The 15,687-nt window shown below is 34.6% G+C and overlaps 1 protein-coding gene across 2 annotated transcripts in view; it reads left to right on the top strand.

Annotated features, from left to right (window-relative positions):
• LOC149806487 (membralin-like) overlaps positions 1 to 15,687 on the top strand; it is a 68,057-nt gene that overhangs the window by 5,213 nt on the left and 47,157 nt on the right. For both annotated transcript variants that reach the window (XM_089953770.1, XM_089953760.1), the window contains exons 2-4: positions 5,727 to 5,824; positions 8,796 to 9,064; positions 12,046 to 12,430. In XM_089953770.1, the coding sequence (XP_089809896.1) occupies positions 8,861 to 9,064; positions 12,046 to 12,430 (589 nt within the window). In that variant the 5' untranslated portion in view covers positions 5,727 to 5,824; positions 8,796 to 8,860. The remainder of the gene's footprint in view (positions 1 to 5,726; positions 5,825 to 8,795; positions 9,065 to 12,045; positions 12,431 to 15,687) is intronic.

Raw genomic sequence — 15,687 nt, 5'->3', positions numbered from 1 at the left:
ATTCATCAATCTGCAAAATTTTGGTTGGGGAACTTGATGTTCAGGTATGTAGCTATGTCTGCTATGTAAACAGAGGGCCATTCTGTCATAGCACCTTTCCATTCATCCTTAATTAAAAATGGATTTGGTATAACTTCACCATTAATTGCATAGTGGTATTCATCCAGCAATTGGCATTCTGCTTGTTCCTCACTTGCATCGGCTGATATATTTTCTTCCCAAGCACAAAAAGCCCTGTACCTTACAAGAATTATAATGAAGATTGGGTTACTGAGACATATATATTATATATTATATTCTGAATATTCAGTTTATGTGTGTGCCTTTATGCAACTGAGATATTTTTGTGAAATGGCTTCGTCGTTGATTTTTACAGATATTAAATTTGGTGGATATAAATGAGCATAGTAAAATGAAAAAAACATAATTTATCGTTCAAATAGAACATACACATACATGTATTACAATGTCATAAATAAATTTTCCTTTTAAGAATCTCCCTCAGACATCAAAAGTAAAATGACAATGTTTAGAAATGCTTATCAAATGTTCAGTAAATATATTACCATAATTCTTATGGAAAATAAATCCATTTAATCTTCAAAATTGCTAGATCAATGTAGTTTACTAAAGAAGCATGGTTCAAGTTTCTTCTCCATCTTTTTGGTGTGTGTGTGTGAAACATTACTGATAGTTTGTGTGGGGGTTGGGGTGGAGGAGTCTGCAGTTGGTAAGCCAGGTCTTTAACCATGTGTTCAGTATGTGTTAAATTGTAAATAAAGTCATTGATATTAACAACTGCCATTTGTAGCACAAAAATTCATCAGCCTACAAAGTCATAGGAAATGTACATGTTCATTCATAAATATATTTCCTCTGGTTAACTATTTCCCTTGTCATTGTCTGTGATCTTACCTTGCATTGTGTTTTTCCAAATTCCCATTAAATGTTTTCTTTCTGAGTGACAAGTATACCTTCAAGGCATGCATCAACCATAATTTAAATTTGTCCAATGTCATGTCATTCAAATCTGCCATTTCAGCATGACACTTTTTGTTTGAAGGCAATAAGGCATTGCTGTAAGGACAACAACCATTGCGGGCTAACCGCATGAAACTTTACACGTACAGCCAGGCTACTAAACAAACTGGCGGCACTGATGACAGTGTTTATCTTTGTATTACTGGAACAAATGTGAAATTACTGGAACAGAAATGTATATTGTTTTATGTAATTGATAAATGTTAGTATTTAAAACAGGTAATTGTTGAAACCAAATTTGAAGGGAGAAAAGATTATTTTTTTTACCATATGTAAAATCTCTTAGTTTGTATTAAATTTGTCACTAGAACAAATGAAGTTTCCAGAATAAAATTGAAGCAAAGAGATAGTAGTCTAACCTGTTCATGTAGAAGAAGACAGCTCTGGTGGCCTAGTCGTTAGAGCATCCGACTCAGAAGCGTGAAGTCGTGGGTTCGAACCCTGGCCGAGTCATACCAAAGACTTACAATAATGATAATAACAGCTGCCTCGCTAAGCACTCGGCATTAAGAGGCTAGTGTTAGGACTGGTCGGCCTGGTGTTGGGATAATGCGACTGGGTGGGACATCATGCTACATGTCTGCGGCATTATGCCCCAGTGCTGGACATTACTATAAACTGTCACAATGCGGACATTGTAGTGATATGACTGAAATTTTTTTAAAGTTGTGTTAAAAATCCTATTCACACACACACACTCGTGTAGAAACAATTATTAAAATATAATATTGATAAATATATAATTTACTGTCACATCACCATTCTGTGTATGTATTACTACTATTTGCAGTTTATCAGACCTTTCCAGTCAAGTACAACAAAGTGACATCATTATGTGAATTATGCTATAAATAGGAAAAAAGTAATTAATCAGTATTAAAATTACTTAAAGTCAGTTTTTCTCTTTATAATTCAAAGTACTACAAATTATAATTTCCACATCTACACTGATATATACAATATGTATTTCGATATAACTTTTGAGCGTAATTAGGTGTTTTTAATAATTTCTTGAAAACAACAAAAAGTTTGAAACATTTTAATTCTGTGATTATTAAGATTATTTTTCCGATCTTCCCATTAATATCATTTTTGTTCCAGTAATTTGCTTTGTTTTGGTTTGTTCCTGTAATTCTAGGAACCCTCTTTGTAGTGTTGCTGGTTTCCATGTATGTGTCAGCAGTTCAAATCCAGAGTCAATAGACACAAAATACAGAGGTATTTTGTTCTTATAGGAATTAATAGTAAAAGTGTTTGGTCAAAGGGACATAATGCTAATGTTATTATACTTATCCTCGGCATACAAAGGTCAGTCATAATGAATGTATTGATTAGTAGTGAGCTGCCAGATAATCCACCTGAATAACAAAGCCGACTCCCCAGGATGAATCTTATACATTTGTTCTTCACCTTAGTCATGTCAGAAAAGAAGGTGGAGGACATCTTGTTGGTTTACTTCAGGCTGGAAAAAATATAATTGCCGAAAGTCTGTGGCCATGTTTGCACAGTTACTCAGATTAATTATTGTTCTAAAATTTAATACTAAGATATTTTAACCAGAGTCTGTTCAATCCTGATTATTGAATGCTTTGCAAATTAAAATTGTCTTCAAAAACTTTACAGACAAAAACTATTGATCCCTTTAGACTTTTGTCATGTTGTCCATATATTAAAAAGGGTCAATAAAAGAGGATCTTGGGTCTATCATAGCAACTAATAGGGTAGTATGAATTTGTTTCCAATACATGCTGCTTTTATTGTTACATTTCATTGAAAGGCATTCAGTCTGGTTTGTAATGGATCACACCTTTCATTTGACCTCATCCAAAAACGTCTACATAATATAACATTGATTTTTTTGTATGACCTTCCAGAGGAATAGGGATGAGGATTCAAATAAAGTGAATATTTGCCATTTAAAGGTAGTACATTATAATATTCTAAAAATGGACACCAATTGAAGAAACTGTTGCTTCTGAACCCCTATGGTACTTACAGCTGCCTTGCTTGGCGCTCAGCATTAAGAGGTTAGTGTTAGGACTGATCGGCCTGGTGTCAAGATAATGTAACTGGGTGGGATATCTTGTTACATGTCTGCGGCATGATGCCCCATGCTAGACATCACTATAAACTGTCACACTGCAGACATCGTAATGATATGACTGAAAAATTGTTAAAGCTACGTTAAAAATCCAAATCACACACACATATTACCCTTTAGGTTCTGTTTGACCACATGCAATTCTTGTTAGTTCCTCCTTTAGACATAGATTATATTTACAGTCCGAGTTACATTTGCATACTGTACGTACTTTCTTATAAGTTGAGTCAAACTGCAACCAGCGAAGACTCTGATCTGCCGTAGCATAATGAACCTGCAGATGATGGTCTATGCTGTTTGTTCAAATGATTATTCCTAACAAACTGCACAGACTCAGATCTACTGGTGTATTATTTGATGGCAGGTCAGGATATGTGCTGTTTGCATTTGCATTCCTCTGATAAGTGTATATTGTAATAAGGAACATTAGATCTTTTGACTTCAGCAATCAGATATAATTTTTGGGTTTAACTGTTATAAAAATCATGTTTCTGGGCTAAAAATACATACTCAACCCACTTCCCGCTGCTAGTGGCAAAGCGATTAACCAGACACCCTTCAGATTATAAAAATGAAAGGGTATTATTTACATTGTTGTGACCCTATAGTCTTAACTTAGTAAATTATTTCCCTAGAATACAAGGTAAAAATTTAAAGGAAAATACAATATTGTGAATTAAATAAAAAATAATCATGTAAGTTCTATTGCAAGCCCGGAAAAATAAAGTAATCCAAATGAATTACAGAGGTGTTCTGAATGAATTCCAATCTTGAATGTGCTATTGTATCAGTAATCTTGAAAGTGCCAGTGTCCCATTAGTTGTGATGTATCGCAGTGATATGATCCAGAATCTTCTAATGAATTCACAGAAATCGCGAACTAATGTTTTAGTCACAAATGTCAATGAGCACATTAACAATTAATTTGAATAAATAATTCCTCTCAAATTATATCTGAATACAATTAAAATTTATTCCACAAATTCCGTTACTAAAATAGGACCTAATCATTGTTTATTTGTTCCTCCTTATATATAGACTGTTATGTGTCTTATAACAACAAAATGCCATGGACTTCCAGTGGAAATGTCCCTCAAATGTTGGGTTTGTTTACTTAAATTTTAGCAATTAACTTGACAAAACTCCAGTAGACCATTTTATTCCAAAGGGAAAACCAATGTCCTGAACTAAAATCCAAATAAACACATTGTTCACAAATTATTATCTTAAATACAGTCCGCAATCATAGACAAAATTTAAACATAGAATATCGCTATACATAATATATAATTCAATGAACCTACAACAAATTATTTTGTGTCATGTATTATTTTCTGAAGGTACTGGATATGCTGGCAACAGTGTTCCAAACACACTCTGCTAATTAATAATCCTCTAAATCAATCACCGATGTGAACTTTTAATGCATGTATACAGATCATCTACCACTAAACTGTGTCTTGTATTGTTCTCTGCCACAGCCAGGATTTGAGAAAATTTTTAAAAAAGTAACCAAGGAATAAAATATTGGACTGCAATAAAAGTTGTTTCATTATCCTGGGTTAGTGAAGAAAACGGGAATGCTTGAAAGCATTTAAGATGGGCATCATTACAGGAATGCTTGAAAGCATTTAAGATGGGCATCATTACTGGAATGTTGGCTACATAAAGGCAAAGTAGCTTTGTTTACCATTCCACAAGCAGCCCTATTATTACATGCAGACCCAGCAAATTTTAATGGCAATAAAAAGAAATTTCATATTTTATTAATGTTGTGATGTAACTGGATTTAAATTCTGTTGTAGGTAGCTATTAGAAATTATACTTTATTACATTGTTTTTGTATCTGTTTGGATTAAGTTTGCATACCAATACATCAAGTGTATCTTGTTGAGAACCAGCTACAGTTAGTTCTGATTGGTGGTTATTGTTTTACCCTGGACTTTATCAAACAACAACCACCAATCAGAATTGATTATAACATTTTAGTGTGTGACACACCAGTAGTGTTTAAAAATTCAATCCAGGTAGACCAGATAGGTGTTGTGTGGTTTAACACCATTTTTCATCACACAATAGGCTATATGTGGCAGCCAGTATTAATGGTGGAGGAAGAACCCAGGAAAACCCCAGAAAGAACCACCAACCCACGAGAAGCTACTGGCAAGCTTTCTCACATATCCATATTGACCTAATCCGAGACTCGAACCCACGCAGACAGAGGTGAGATGGCAATGTTCCGTAACGGAGAGCAATGATCTGTAAAGGAAAACGCTTTAGACCACTCTGCCACTCGGGGGGCCCCCCCATAGACCAGATAGAAAGTAACAGATAAAACTTTGCATAAATATGATTATTTAATGGTGAACAGTAAAGTACTTAAATCTGATATGGGAAAAACAAATCTGGAATGCCTTTACATTGATATATATTATCACTGGCTGAATATGCTGGCAGGATAAATCAGTTATCATGGGATGGGTTTTTGTTATAGATTTTGAACCATACAAGTTATATAGTCCCTCTTTGTTAACATTTAGAAGGCGAGTGGGTGTTGTCAATAGTTTTTCTTTTTTACTCACAGAAATGAGTGCTTTTGCCTGCTATGGCTATCTCAGATGTATTTGCATTTGAATAAAGAAGCAGACAACGACTACTGAACATTCAAGTAACTTGTATAGGGTAAGTATCATTTTGTATTAATTTTTCATCTCTTGTATTGATATGGGAAAAGTATTGAAATATTGATTAATCGTTTCAGCACTATTAATAGTTAGGCCTTATTGTGAGGAAAGATTGACTAATATTAAGAATCTCAATTACTGGCTTTGATTCATGTGTGGGTTCGATGCAGTGCAAGCTAATCCCCTTTCCCCAGTGTTGTGATGAAACATGCTTCACAAGAATCATCAGCTGCAGATCAGTCAAGGCTTAACTGTGTTAGAAAAATGGCTTTACCTGTTGATGATTGCATTGCATATCATCCTTCCTGGAATCAAAGAACCAGAATATTTTTGAAATGTTGAAAAGAAATAATAGATCACATTTACATTCAGTTATTAACAGGAATCTTGCACCTAAATACTGTGGTCATTTGCTAATGCAACATTTTATGAATTGTCCTGATATTCAAGCAAGCTTGGAAACAGCTGACCATGGCTGAGTCTAAACCTTCTGAAACACTGTCATAAGCTCAGGAACCTGGGATACCGTTCATTGTCACATGACTGCCATTTGTGAACCTGTTTATAGTAGCTCTCTGAAGCCATTCAAAGTGCATACATAATTTGAGATTCGTGTAAATTGAGATCATTTTCTTATAAATTCAGTATATTAAAATTAGAGGATGCTTCTGCAAAGTAGATTAAAATAAAAAAAATAATAATAAAAGTTTTCATAAAAAGCATAGGGAAACGAACTTAAAATGCTGGAAATATAAAATAAAAACATGAAATTATGAATTTTAATCAATAGAACATATGTACATGTAATTAAAAAACGAAAGCTGCATTCTACATGTACTTTCACTAAGGTTCAAAGCATGCTTTATCATGGCGGTACTCTGACCAGCTTTATACCTTTTCACTACTTCAAGTTTGACCTCTAAAGAATAGTCTTCCTTGGTCTCTTTGGACTATCACTTGCTTGTCTATTAGATGCCATCACTAATAACGTTCCAAAATTGTACTGGAATAAACCATTTATACATGTATGTTTGCAGCATGGAGGCCACATAAACAAAATGGTGGGAGGGGGGGCATAAGAGCTGGACATTATGGGTAATGTTTGCATGCAACGGTGGCACAATCTATATGTATGAGACAGGTATCTCAATAGTAGCGATCTTTTTCCCATTTTTTCCCATCTTGGATTATTTTAAATTCGCATAAATTGAGATCACATAAATTGCGATCATACTGTATTACAGTTGAAAGTTTTATGATAATATAGACAAGAACATACATTCTTTGAACAAATTCCATTAACTGTTATCGTGGTTTAACCAAAATAGAGGTGGATGGAAACTAACTTCAAACTTGGGAATGAGGCTTTGTGGTAAAAATACTTTATTGGTGTTTTCATTGCTAAAGTTAATATACACCATTCAAGTAAGAAGACGTAACCAAGAACCACAGATTTCTAAAAATAATATGGATGTTTAATATTTCAATAACAATTGAGTTCCTAATTTTGATACTCAGCTTCAAAGTTCCTGAATATTTTTCCATTGTTAGCACAAAGAAAAAACAAATAGTAACGTAGCAAGTCAGTTCAATTTCTGTTTGATAGTGCATGGTATGGCCATACAAGCCATGCAAAAAATTTTGTTTCCATATACTTTTACATCTTTGTTTAATGTCACATCATTTTTTAGCCATTATCATTTATAATTGGTTGAATTTCACAAGACAGTTGATGCATGCAGAGGGACTTTACAGTGAGGGACATTGACTTAATAAAGCCCTGCCATTAAAATCATTATGTGTACATCACATATTCAAACTGCATATTCAGGTTTCCTTTATGACAGCTTTGGAAAGGTCTCCGTAAATTTGTTTGCCTTGTCGAATCATTTTCAAATTAAAGAACACATTTAAAATTGGATTCAGCTTCAATTAGAGGGTTGTCTTGTCAGAAATGGGTAAGTACAAGGACCAGTTTGTAAACACTTTAGTAAGTGGCAGTTTTGTCTTGTTGGTAGTGCTTGATGTAACGTGATTTAACATTGCTATGTCTGTTATTAAGTGGCTACCCTATGCCACTATAGCACAATTTTAGTGAATCCCGGCAATTCATTATGGAACATGCTCAGACCTCCCACCGTGGGCAACATAACTATCTAAGTATCTTACATGGGGTAGGAGAAGTCAGAGGAAACTTGAACTAACCTTATTTCATAGCTGTCCTACTGAAATAATGTTGTCACTTGTGATTTATTTTTGTATTGGATATAATCAATCCTTGCCAGTATATCTCATGTCCCATTGGGTATAAGAGAGAAGACATATCAATTAGAGAGACTTGGCATCTCTGAGCTGTCTGTATAGTTCAAAGAAGGGATTTGTAAGGCATATCAGCATGGGTTTTGCAATTAAAGATTTCTTATGATGTCTTGTTGGTCGTAAACAAAAATGGTGCCAATATGAAATCTAACATTTCCACCACAGCAACTAATTTTAATCTTAATATTGCTGAACAGTATCTGAGATGGTTTCGACACTTGGCAGTTTAAAGGAAGAAGTGATCATACCTTGAATATATGGAAATTCTTTTTACCAGTAGATTGTCAGTCAGTTGAAGGTACTTTTCTTTTCTTTTAAACCAATGGGGGCCCTGAGTGGCTGAGTGGTCTAAAGTGCTCTCCGTTACGGATCACTGCCATCTCACATCTGTCTGTGTGGGTTTGAGTCTAGGATTCGGCCAATGTGGGTATGTGAAAAAGCATGCCAGTAGCTTCTCGTGGGTCTTTGGTTCTTCCCTGGGTTTCCTCGGTTCTTCCTCCACCATTAATACTGGCCACCATGCATAGCCTGTTGTGTGCTGAAAAATGGTGTTAAACCCCACAACAACAACAACGACAAACTTTTAAACCAATGCGTATTCCAATATTGAAAAGAAAATATTAAATTCAAGAATATTTTTCTTTTTTCAGATTTGACATTTACGCACAATAGTTTAAAATTGAACCTTGACAAGAGGATACATTTACAGTGGATTATGAACAACAACATCGAGAACAATAATAATAATAATGATCCACAACCAAGGAACATTGTCCGGGGACATGGTCAGCAGAATAATCCACTGCTCAATGTTCGAGACAGGCTCTTTCATGCACTATTCTACCGGATAGCACTGGGTTATGCTAAAGCCTTCCCAAAACCAGTTAGGAGGCTTCTGGAATGTGCATTGCTTCTAAAGGTAAAGAAATAATAATAATAACAACAATAATAATAAAAAACTTTATCTCTTTACACTCTTTATCCATCCAAGTTGTATTCTTTGCCTTTTAAATTTGGATTTGATCATTCTCAGTTAAATAAACTATGTCAGTACAGTTCAGAGATCTCGGAAACGCTTAATTACGCGTATTTGGATGCCAAGGTGGGAGTCCTCTGTACGCATGTAATAGGTGTGGGGCAAAATTCAAAGACTTGCCAGTCCTGCTTCAGCCACTTGCTTTGTGGGAAATGTGTTGATCAGTTAGCTGTGCTGATATTTACAATGACAGAATTCAGTGACTGAAAGACCCCTTGATGTACATACATGTTGCCATTATAAGAGTACATCAAAAAGAACATGATGTAATAGCTGGGCAGCCAGTTGAAAGGCTTTGACTGGCGGCCGGGTGGGAAAATGTACTGATGTTTACAGTGATTGAATTCAGAGTCAGAAAGACCCAGAGATGTACATGTGATCATCTATAAAAGTACATCAAATAAACAACTTTAGCTTTTGTTATTGTGTTCATTTCCGAATGTATCGGAATAAGTAGTGCACAAGAATCAAGACATGTTGAGACTTAGACAAAATGCCATTTGTAAATTTGGATAAGTATTTTGGGGTTAAACGGCAAACTTACGAAGATTGTAACGAGATTCAGAAGAGTGCTAAAGCTGCTAGAATTGATAGTTCGGATAGGACAGTAGTTAAGTGTAAGAAAGTGTGATGCCTAGCTTAGTGTTTGGAATAAATACTTACTTGGATGGACAAAATTCAGTATCACTCTGATGGACGAATAAGAGCTATTTAAGAGGTACATTGACTGACCATACTTTTTTTTTAAATGCCCCTCGCCTTAGCCCAGTTAGTTCTAGTGTTTTTAGCGAAATGTATTCATCAGTAGATCAGTAGCTAGGCCAAGTTTTGATATCAGTTACGTTGACGAACAAACTCCTGCCCATTCACAAGCATATGTTTTGATAGCTGATTGACCATTAACCCTTTTTTGAGTAAGGTAGCAATTTCCTGCATGATATTCTTTGAGGATAAAACATACAAACATGTTTTTTAAGATCACAATCGGTGATCTGGATATATATTAACTGCCTCTTGTACACTATTTGGTCATAAAATTAGTTTGAAACTGTAAGTGAACCAGTAGGCCTAAAGGGAGATACTGGCGGACTTCGCTAAGTCTGGGATGTACCAGTTTATTAGATTGCCTGTTTTCGTACATCATCGGGCAGATATTTTCAGAAAAATATACAAATCATTGAAAGCAAAGCCAAGGTATTATTTTTTAAAAATTTAACTTTAAACTGCAAATTATGTAGGTCAGAAACATAGAGGACAATGCTATGTTGTGAAATTCGTGAGATGTGCTTTAAGGTCTAAGCTGTTTTCTGACTTGACACGTATTTGCAAAAATATGGGGAAAAAACAGCAGATCAGATGCTATTTAACCATTGCCTAAAATTACTACAAGGATGTAGACAAATAAATAAACCATAAATGTGCAATCCTGTCAATGGACTGTTGTAATGAAGCTATATTAAAGTGAGTGATTACATTACGGAAACCTCTCCATCTAAAAATAGATGCATTCACATCTGTGTTGATTCTGTAGGAAAGAAGGGACTGTAACTTTTGATGGTGGGACTCCTATTTTTACCAAACTGGGAGTCCTGGACTCCTTGTTTTAAAATTCTAGCGAGATTTCTGACAGTTATTGCTCTGTGGTCTAAAACTATGTAACAGAAAGAAGCCAAACCCAGCAAGTTTTGTAAAAGTCGACATACAATTTATTTCCCTGGAATACAAAGTGAAAATTTAAAAGGAACTTACAGTATTGCATATAAAATCCCAAATAATCCTAAATGTTCTGTCACAAAAAGAATTATAGTGTTCTGAATGAATTCCAATATTGAATGTCTTGAACTGGTTGATATACCAACATTCTTGATGTATCACAGTGATATAATCCAGAACATCTTTGAGTGAATTCACAATAATCCCCAAATAGTGTTTTAGTCCAGGAAGTCAGTGATCACTTTGTAATGCCAATGATTAATTTAAATACATGATTTCTCTCAAATAACATATGAACACTACTAAAAGTGATTCCACGGACTGATATTAAAGTAGGAATGAATAATTTTGCTTACCACAACCTTATATAAAAGCCTAAGACATTAAAATGACCGGGATGAGGGCCACAAGTTTACTTCCAGAACATGTTAAGTTAGTAAATAAGACTAGACCTTGAACTCAGATACCAGTAAACAACATATTTATATCTTACAAACATGACAAAAATCAGGTACACACACACACATATTAAAAACTATCCTCAATCATGGACAAAGGTCAGGCACACAGTACAATTAAATATTCATAGGAGTACTTTTAGCCCGTAGTTTTTATCATGGAGGGTGTCGACTAGGTCACTCTATTTATGGATACCAATGTCATCACCATTTGCATAGGTGTCAGCATACAGTTTTTACATTTAGAACAGTTTCTCAGAACTGCATTATGCATAGAGATGCCATTGTAATCATTATTAGCATAGGTGTCAACTTTTAGTTTTTGCATTTAGAAGGTTTCTCAGACTGCTGTATATAGAGTGATGACACTAGATGGGTGTATTCATTGTAGAGTTACTGCTTATTACAGTGACATACTTTGTTTCAATCATTGCATTAATTTGTTATATTAATGTTACATTAACCTCAGTTTCTCAGAATGTATAGGAATCAAACTCTACGTGTGTTTTTTTTCATCTTGATGAGTACTATTCACCATAGGCAAAAGTAGGTATAAGTGACCTATGTTTTGTTTCAGTGATTATGTTCAGTTTATGCATTTGTCTGCACTTTAAAACTGTTGTATGTAATCTTGAAATTTATAGCATAGCTGGGTTATTGCAACTAACATATCAGCCGTTTTTCTTTTTTCAGGCAATTATAGTGCTGGGTATACTAGCTTACATACATATTGTATTTGCCCGCTCTCCAATAAATTGCCTTCAGCATGTACAGAAAACATGGCCACGGCATGGCATACTCCGAGTGGAGATAGTGCGTAATGCTTCGGAAAATTACAGCATCGTAAACTCCTATGAGAAAGAATACTCTGATTTCAATGTACATTTCTTGGAAAGTTTGCTTGATGGAGAGTATTTGCAGTCTGAGGATGCAAATGGGGAATCGGGGCAAAGCAGTGAGGACCCAGATGGTGTGGACACAGATACAGCAGAGGAAGATGGGGTTGTGAATGGGACTTTCAGAAACAGCTCTACCACAGACTCTCATTTAGGGGGACATTTGGATCCAGGAAAAGCTGGTTGGTTAAATTACTTTAGTTTGGTTTTTGGTGTTTTACGGCACATCAACACTTGAAGGTACTAACACTAATAAAGATCCTTGCCAATTTACCAAGTTTTACCAAGTCAAGTAAAGTGCCTTGCCAAAGCATACAGCAGCGGCCTTGCCAATTTACCAAGTCAAGTAAAGTACCTTGCCAAAGCATACAACAGCTGCCACTTTGAGCTGATCAGTAATGGGAATCAAACCTGTACTATTAAGTCATGAGACAAATGCTTTATCCACAGCTTGCTGGTTAGAGTATTTACAGTATTAGTATCATACAACAATGAGATGAGTTAAATACAGTATGTAGTCAAATATAACAATTATTACACAGTTAAAAAATGTAAAGAACAAAATACCTCTGAGAGAGCGAGAGAGAGATTGATTTCATTAGTTAATCTAGGAAGTGATAAAAAGTACATTTGAAAAAGCAATCTTTGTATGCTTTCATATATTGTAAATTCATTGATGTTTATGGTTTATTTAAATGTGGAAACAAGCAGCCTTACTGTTTGTACCACATTCATTGTATGTTTAATTTTGTGGTGTGTAACATCCTTGAAACCTGAAAATTGGTACCCCATGAAAGTTAATGAACTTGCAGAAATTGTGTGCACTGTCTATGTGGAAGAAATGGATGAAAGTCCACAATTGTAGTAAATTTTTTGGATGTGTAACATTTTTTTTTAATAATATACATATAGTCTCATGTGCATGTTATGGGGCTTAAAGGGAGTGTATACTATATTCAGGAATTCATAATCCCAAGGTTTTTATAGCAGAAGCCACATACAATAATATTAAACCTCTCCCTCGATAATTCGCGCACATTGGGGTCCAAAAACACAGACACCACTATAAGCGAAGCCACTAGTTGCTGAGGGACCTCTAAAGAAATCCACTAGACATCCAGAAAACAGTCTGGTTGGAGGGTGAACTGGGCTGTTTAATGGCTGAGTACTCGTTTTATAATTGAGTCGAGAAAAATTGTCAGTAAAGCACTTTTTCTGATGAAGTTGTTCACTATTCTCTAAAAAATTACATTTATTTTCAAAATGTCCAACATCTGGAAGATTGATAATATGATTCCAAATGGTTTCAAGAACCAAACACAGTATGCAAAAACATTCATGTATTATATTATGGCTTGTATTGTTCATTGGTCTGGTTTTCAGAGTGATGTATAATAGTATTTTGCAAAACTAAGAGTTTATAAAGCAGGGAACCAGACTAACTGTTGATACACTACCAAACAAAATTCCTTTTTATCAAAAACACATTTATTTCATGAGACAATTGTCTATGTTGAAACTCAGTTTTTTGTAGTTTTCAATTAGTAAAATATTGATGCTGTGATTTCATTGCAAGTAATAGTGAAACTTCCTATCATCCTTGAGGATATCTCTATGTGTGAATTCAGGAAATCTCTGAAACTCATTTTTCCCACAATGGTCTGTCAGTATCTATGAAACAAAGCTCCTTATTTTACAAAGTACTTGTTTCGCTTGGTTGCCTTGCTGTCTTTAATCACACTTATTGTTGAGTAGGTTACTTTAAAGTACAGTGGTCCCCCTTATATATGGCCACCCTTTCTGCACTGGGAAAGTGATCTTATAAGATGGGTGGCCTTTCCAGAGGGGGACTGTATTTGTGAGATGTGTATGTATATGTGTATATAGTAGGAAAGCTACATATAACTTAAAGCAGTTAATATCTTCATTTAAAATTAGCATTAATTATTAAATGATCTTGTCTTAAAAACAGATTTATTTCAAGCAAACATAAATTAATAGTTTGTATTCTTATGCGTGAATTGAGAGTGGGGTATTGATGGCATGCACATGACAAAACCATTCAAAAACGTTATTTAAGTCTTGGTACATCTGCTGTTTCGTATTTAAAATAATTCTCTTTTCATTTACTCTATTTTCTCACTGCTGCAGAATGTTCTTATTTTTTACGCTCTTGTTTATTTCAGTCTTCCCAACATACATTTCTCGTCATGTGAACTCTCCCCATTGTCATCAAGTCGAATTACTTTTATTTTTCTTCTAAAGTATTATATATTTGTTTACATGATGACATGTTAAAGTTTTGTATTGATTTATTCATATGTGGCTAATCGTACTATATTCCAATTTAATTTTGCAGACGAAATATTTGTAAATGAAATGCCTTATTATACAGGAAGTGATACATGAACTGTCACATGATTATTTTTACTTTGTCATTTACCATGTTTTGTTTAATATCAATGTTTCTCTTTATGCGTGTGTGTGTGTATGTGTTTATCCACAAGATCTATTTTTAGCCTATCTGACCATGTTGTGGTCTTGACAATTACATTGGTTGTAATCAAGAATTAAAAAAAAAATCTGTGTGAAACCCAAAGCTGTATCAAAACAATGCTGACCCCATTTCCTGCAAATGTTGGCATTCATGAAATAATAATAACCTTAGTGGTGCATGTACTTTAGCAAACACTTCTTTCAGTAATGAAAACCTGTCATCTGCAAACATACATTGGGAAAGATAATCAGGTTACTTACCTCACCCTAATTAAATATTTGTTCTGGACAAATTAATAATAAAATGTGGCTGCTTGTGAGAGGTAAATGTTACATTTATGCACTAATATGGTGGCTGTTGGTTGCGTTAGCAGGGTGGCCTTTATTGAAGGGTTCTATTGAACACAAATTCGTTGGTGCCAAGGCACTTATGAGGGTGATCACTGTAGTTTAATTGGATTATGTACACAATAAAATTTAGAACAGTGTTCGACTGATCAACTGAAATGAGTTACCTGACATATGGCTGGGGCCACTGGTTCTTAAGCATATAGGATTTGTATGTCTTAACTTTTTTTTATTCCACCTCCTTTATTTGATTCAAAAGGCATAATTAATATGATAATAGAAAAGGAGGCCCTCTTTTTATTTAGTGCACCAATAAAACAAATGCTTCTGCTAGTCCGATATAAAAACACATTAGGCACTTAATTCGGTTCTCAGAGAAATGTTCGCGGACATAGCTGTTACAGTAGATTGACACATTTTACATTTAATTACAAGAGGAAACATTGCATTTATAATTATTACACTTAAAAGGAACCAAAAGATAGAACTAGAACACAAATTTCAGTTGATAAAAAAAGTCATTTAATTGATATTTATTTAATAAAGTACGGCCCCCACTAGGCGTAAGTGACATTTTCATTGATCAAAATGTCCT

The sequence above is a fragment of the Sinohyriopsis cumingii genome, chromosome 1, assembly GCF_028554795.1.
Source record: "Sinohyriopsis cumingii isolate HCF-2022 chromosome 1, ASM2855479v2, whole genome shotgun sequence".
Taxonomy (NCBI): Eukaryota; Metazoa; Mollusca; class Bivalvia; order Unionida; family Unionidae; genus Sinohyriopsis; species Sinohyriopsis cumingii.
The sequence above is the reverse complement of the archived record's forward strand: the minus strand, read 5'-3'. Positions and strand labels throughout refer to the sequence as shown.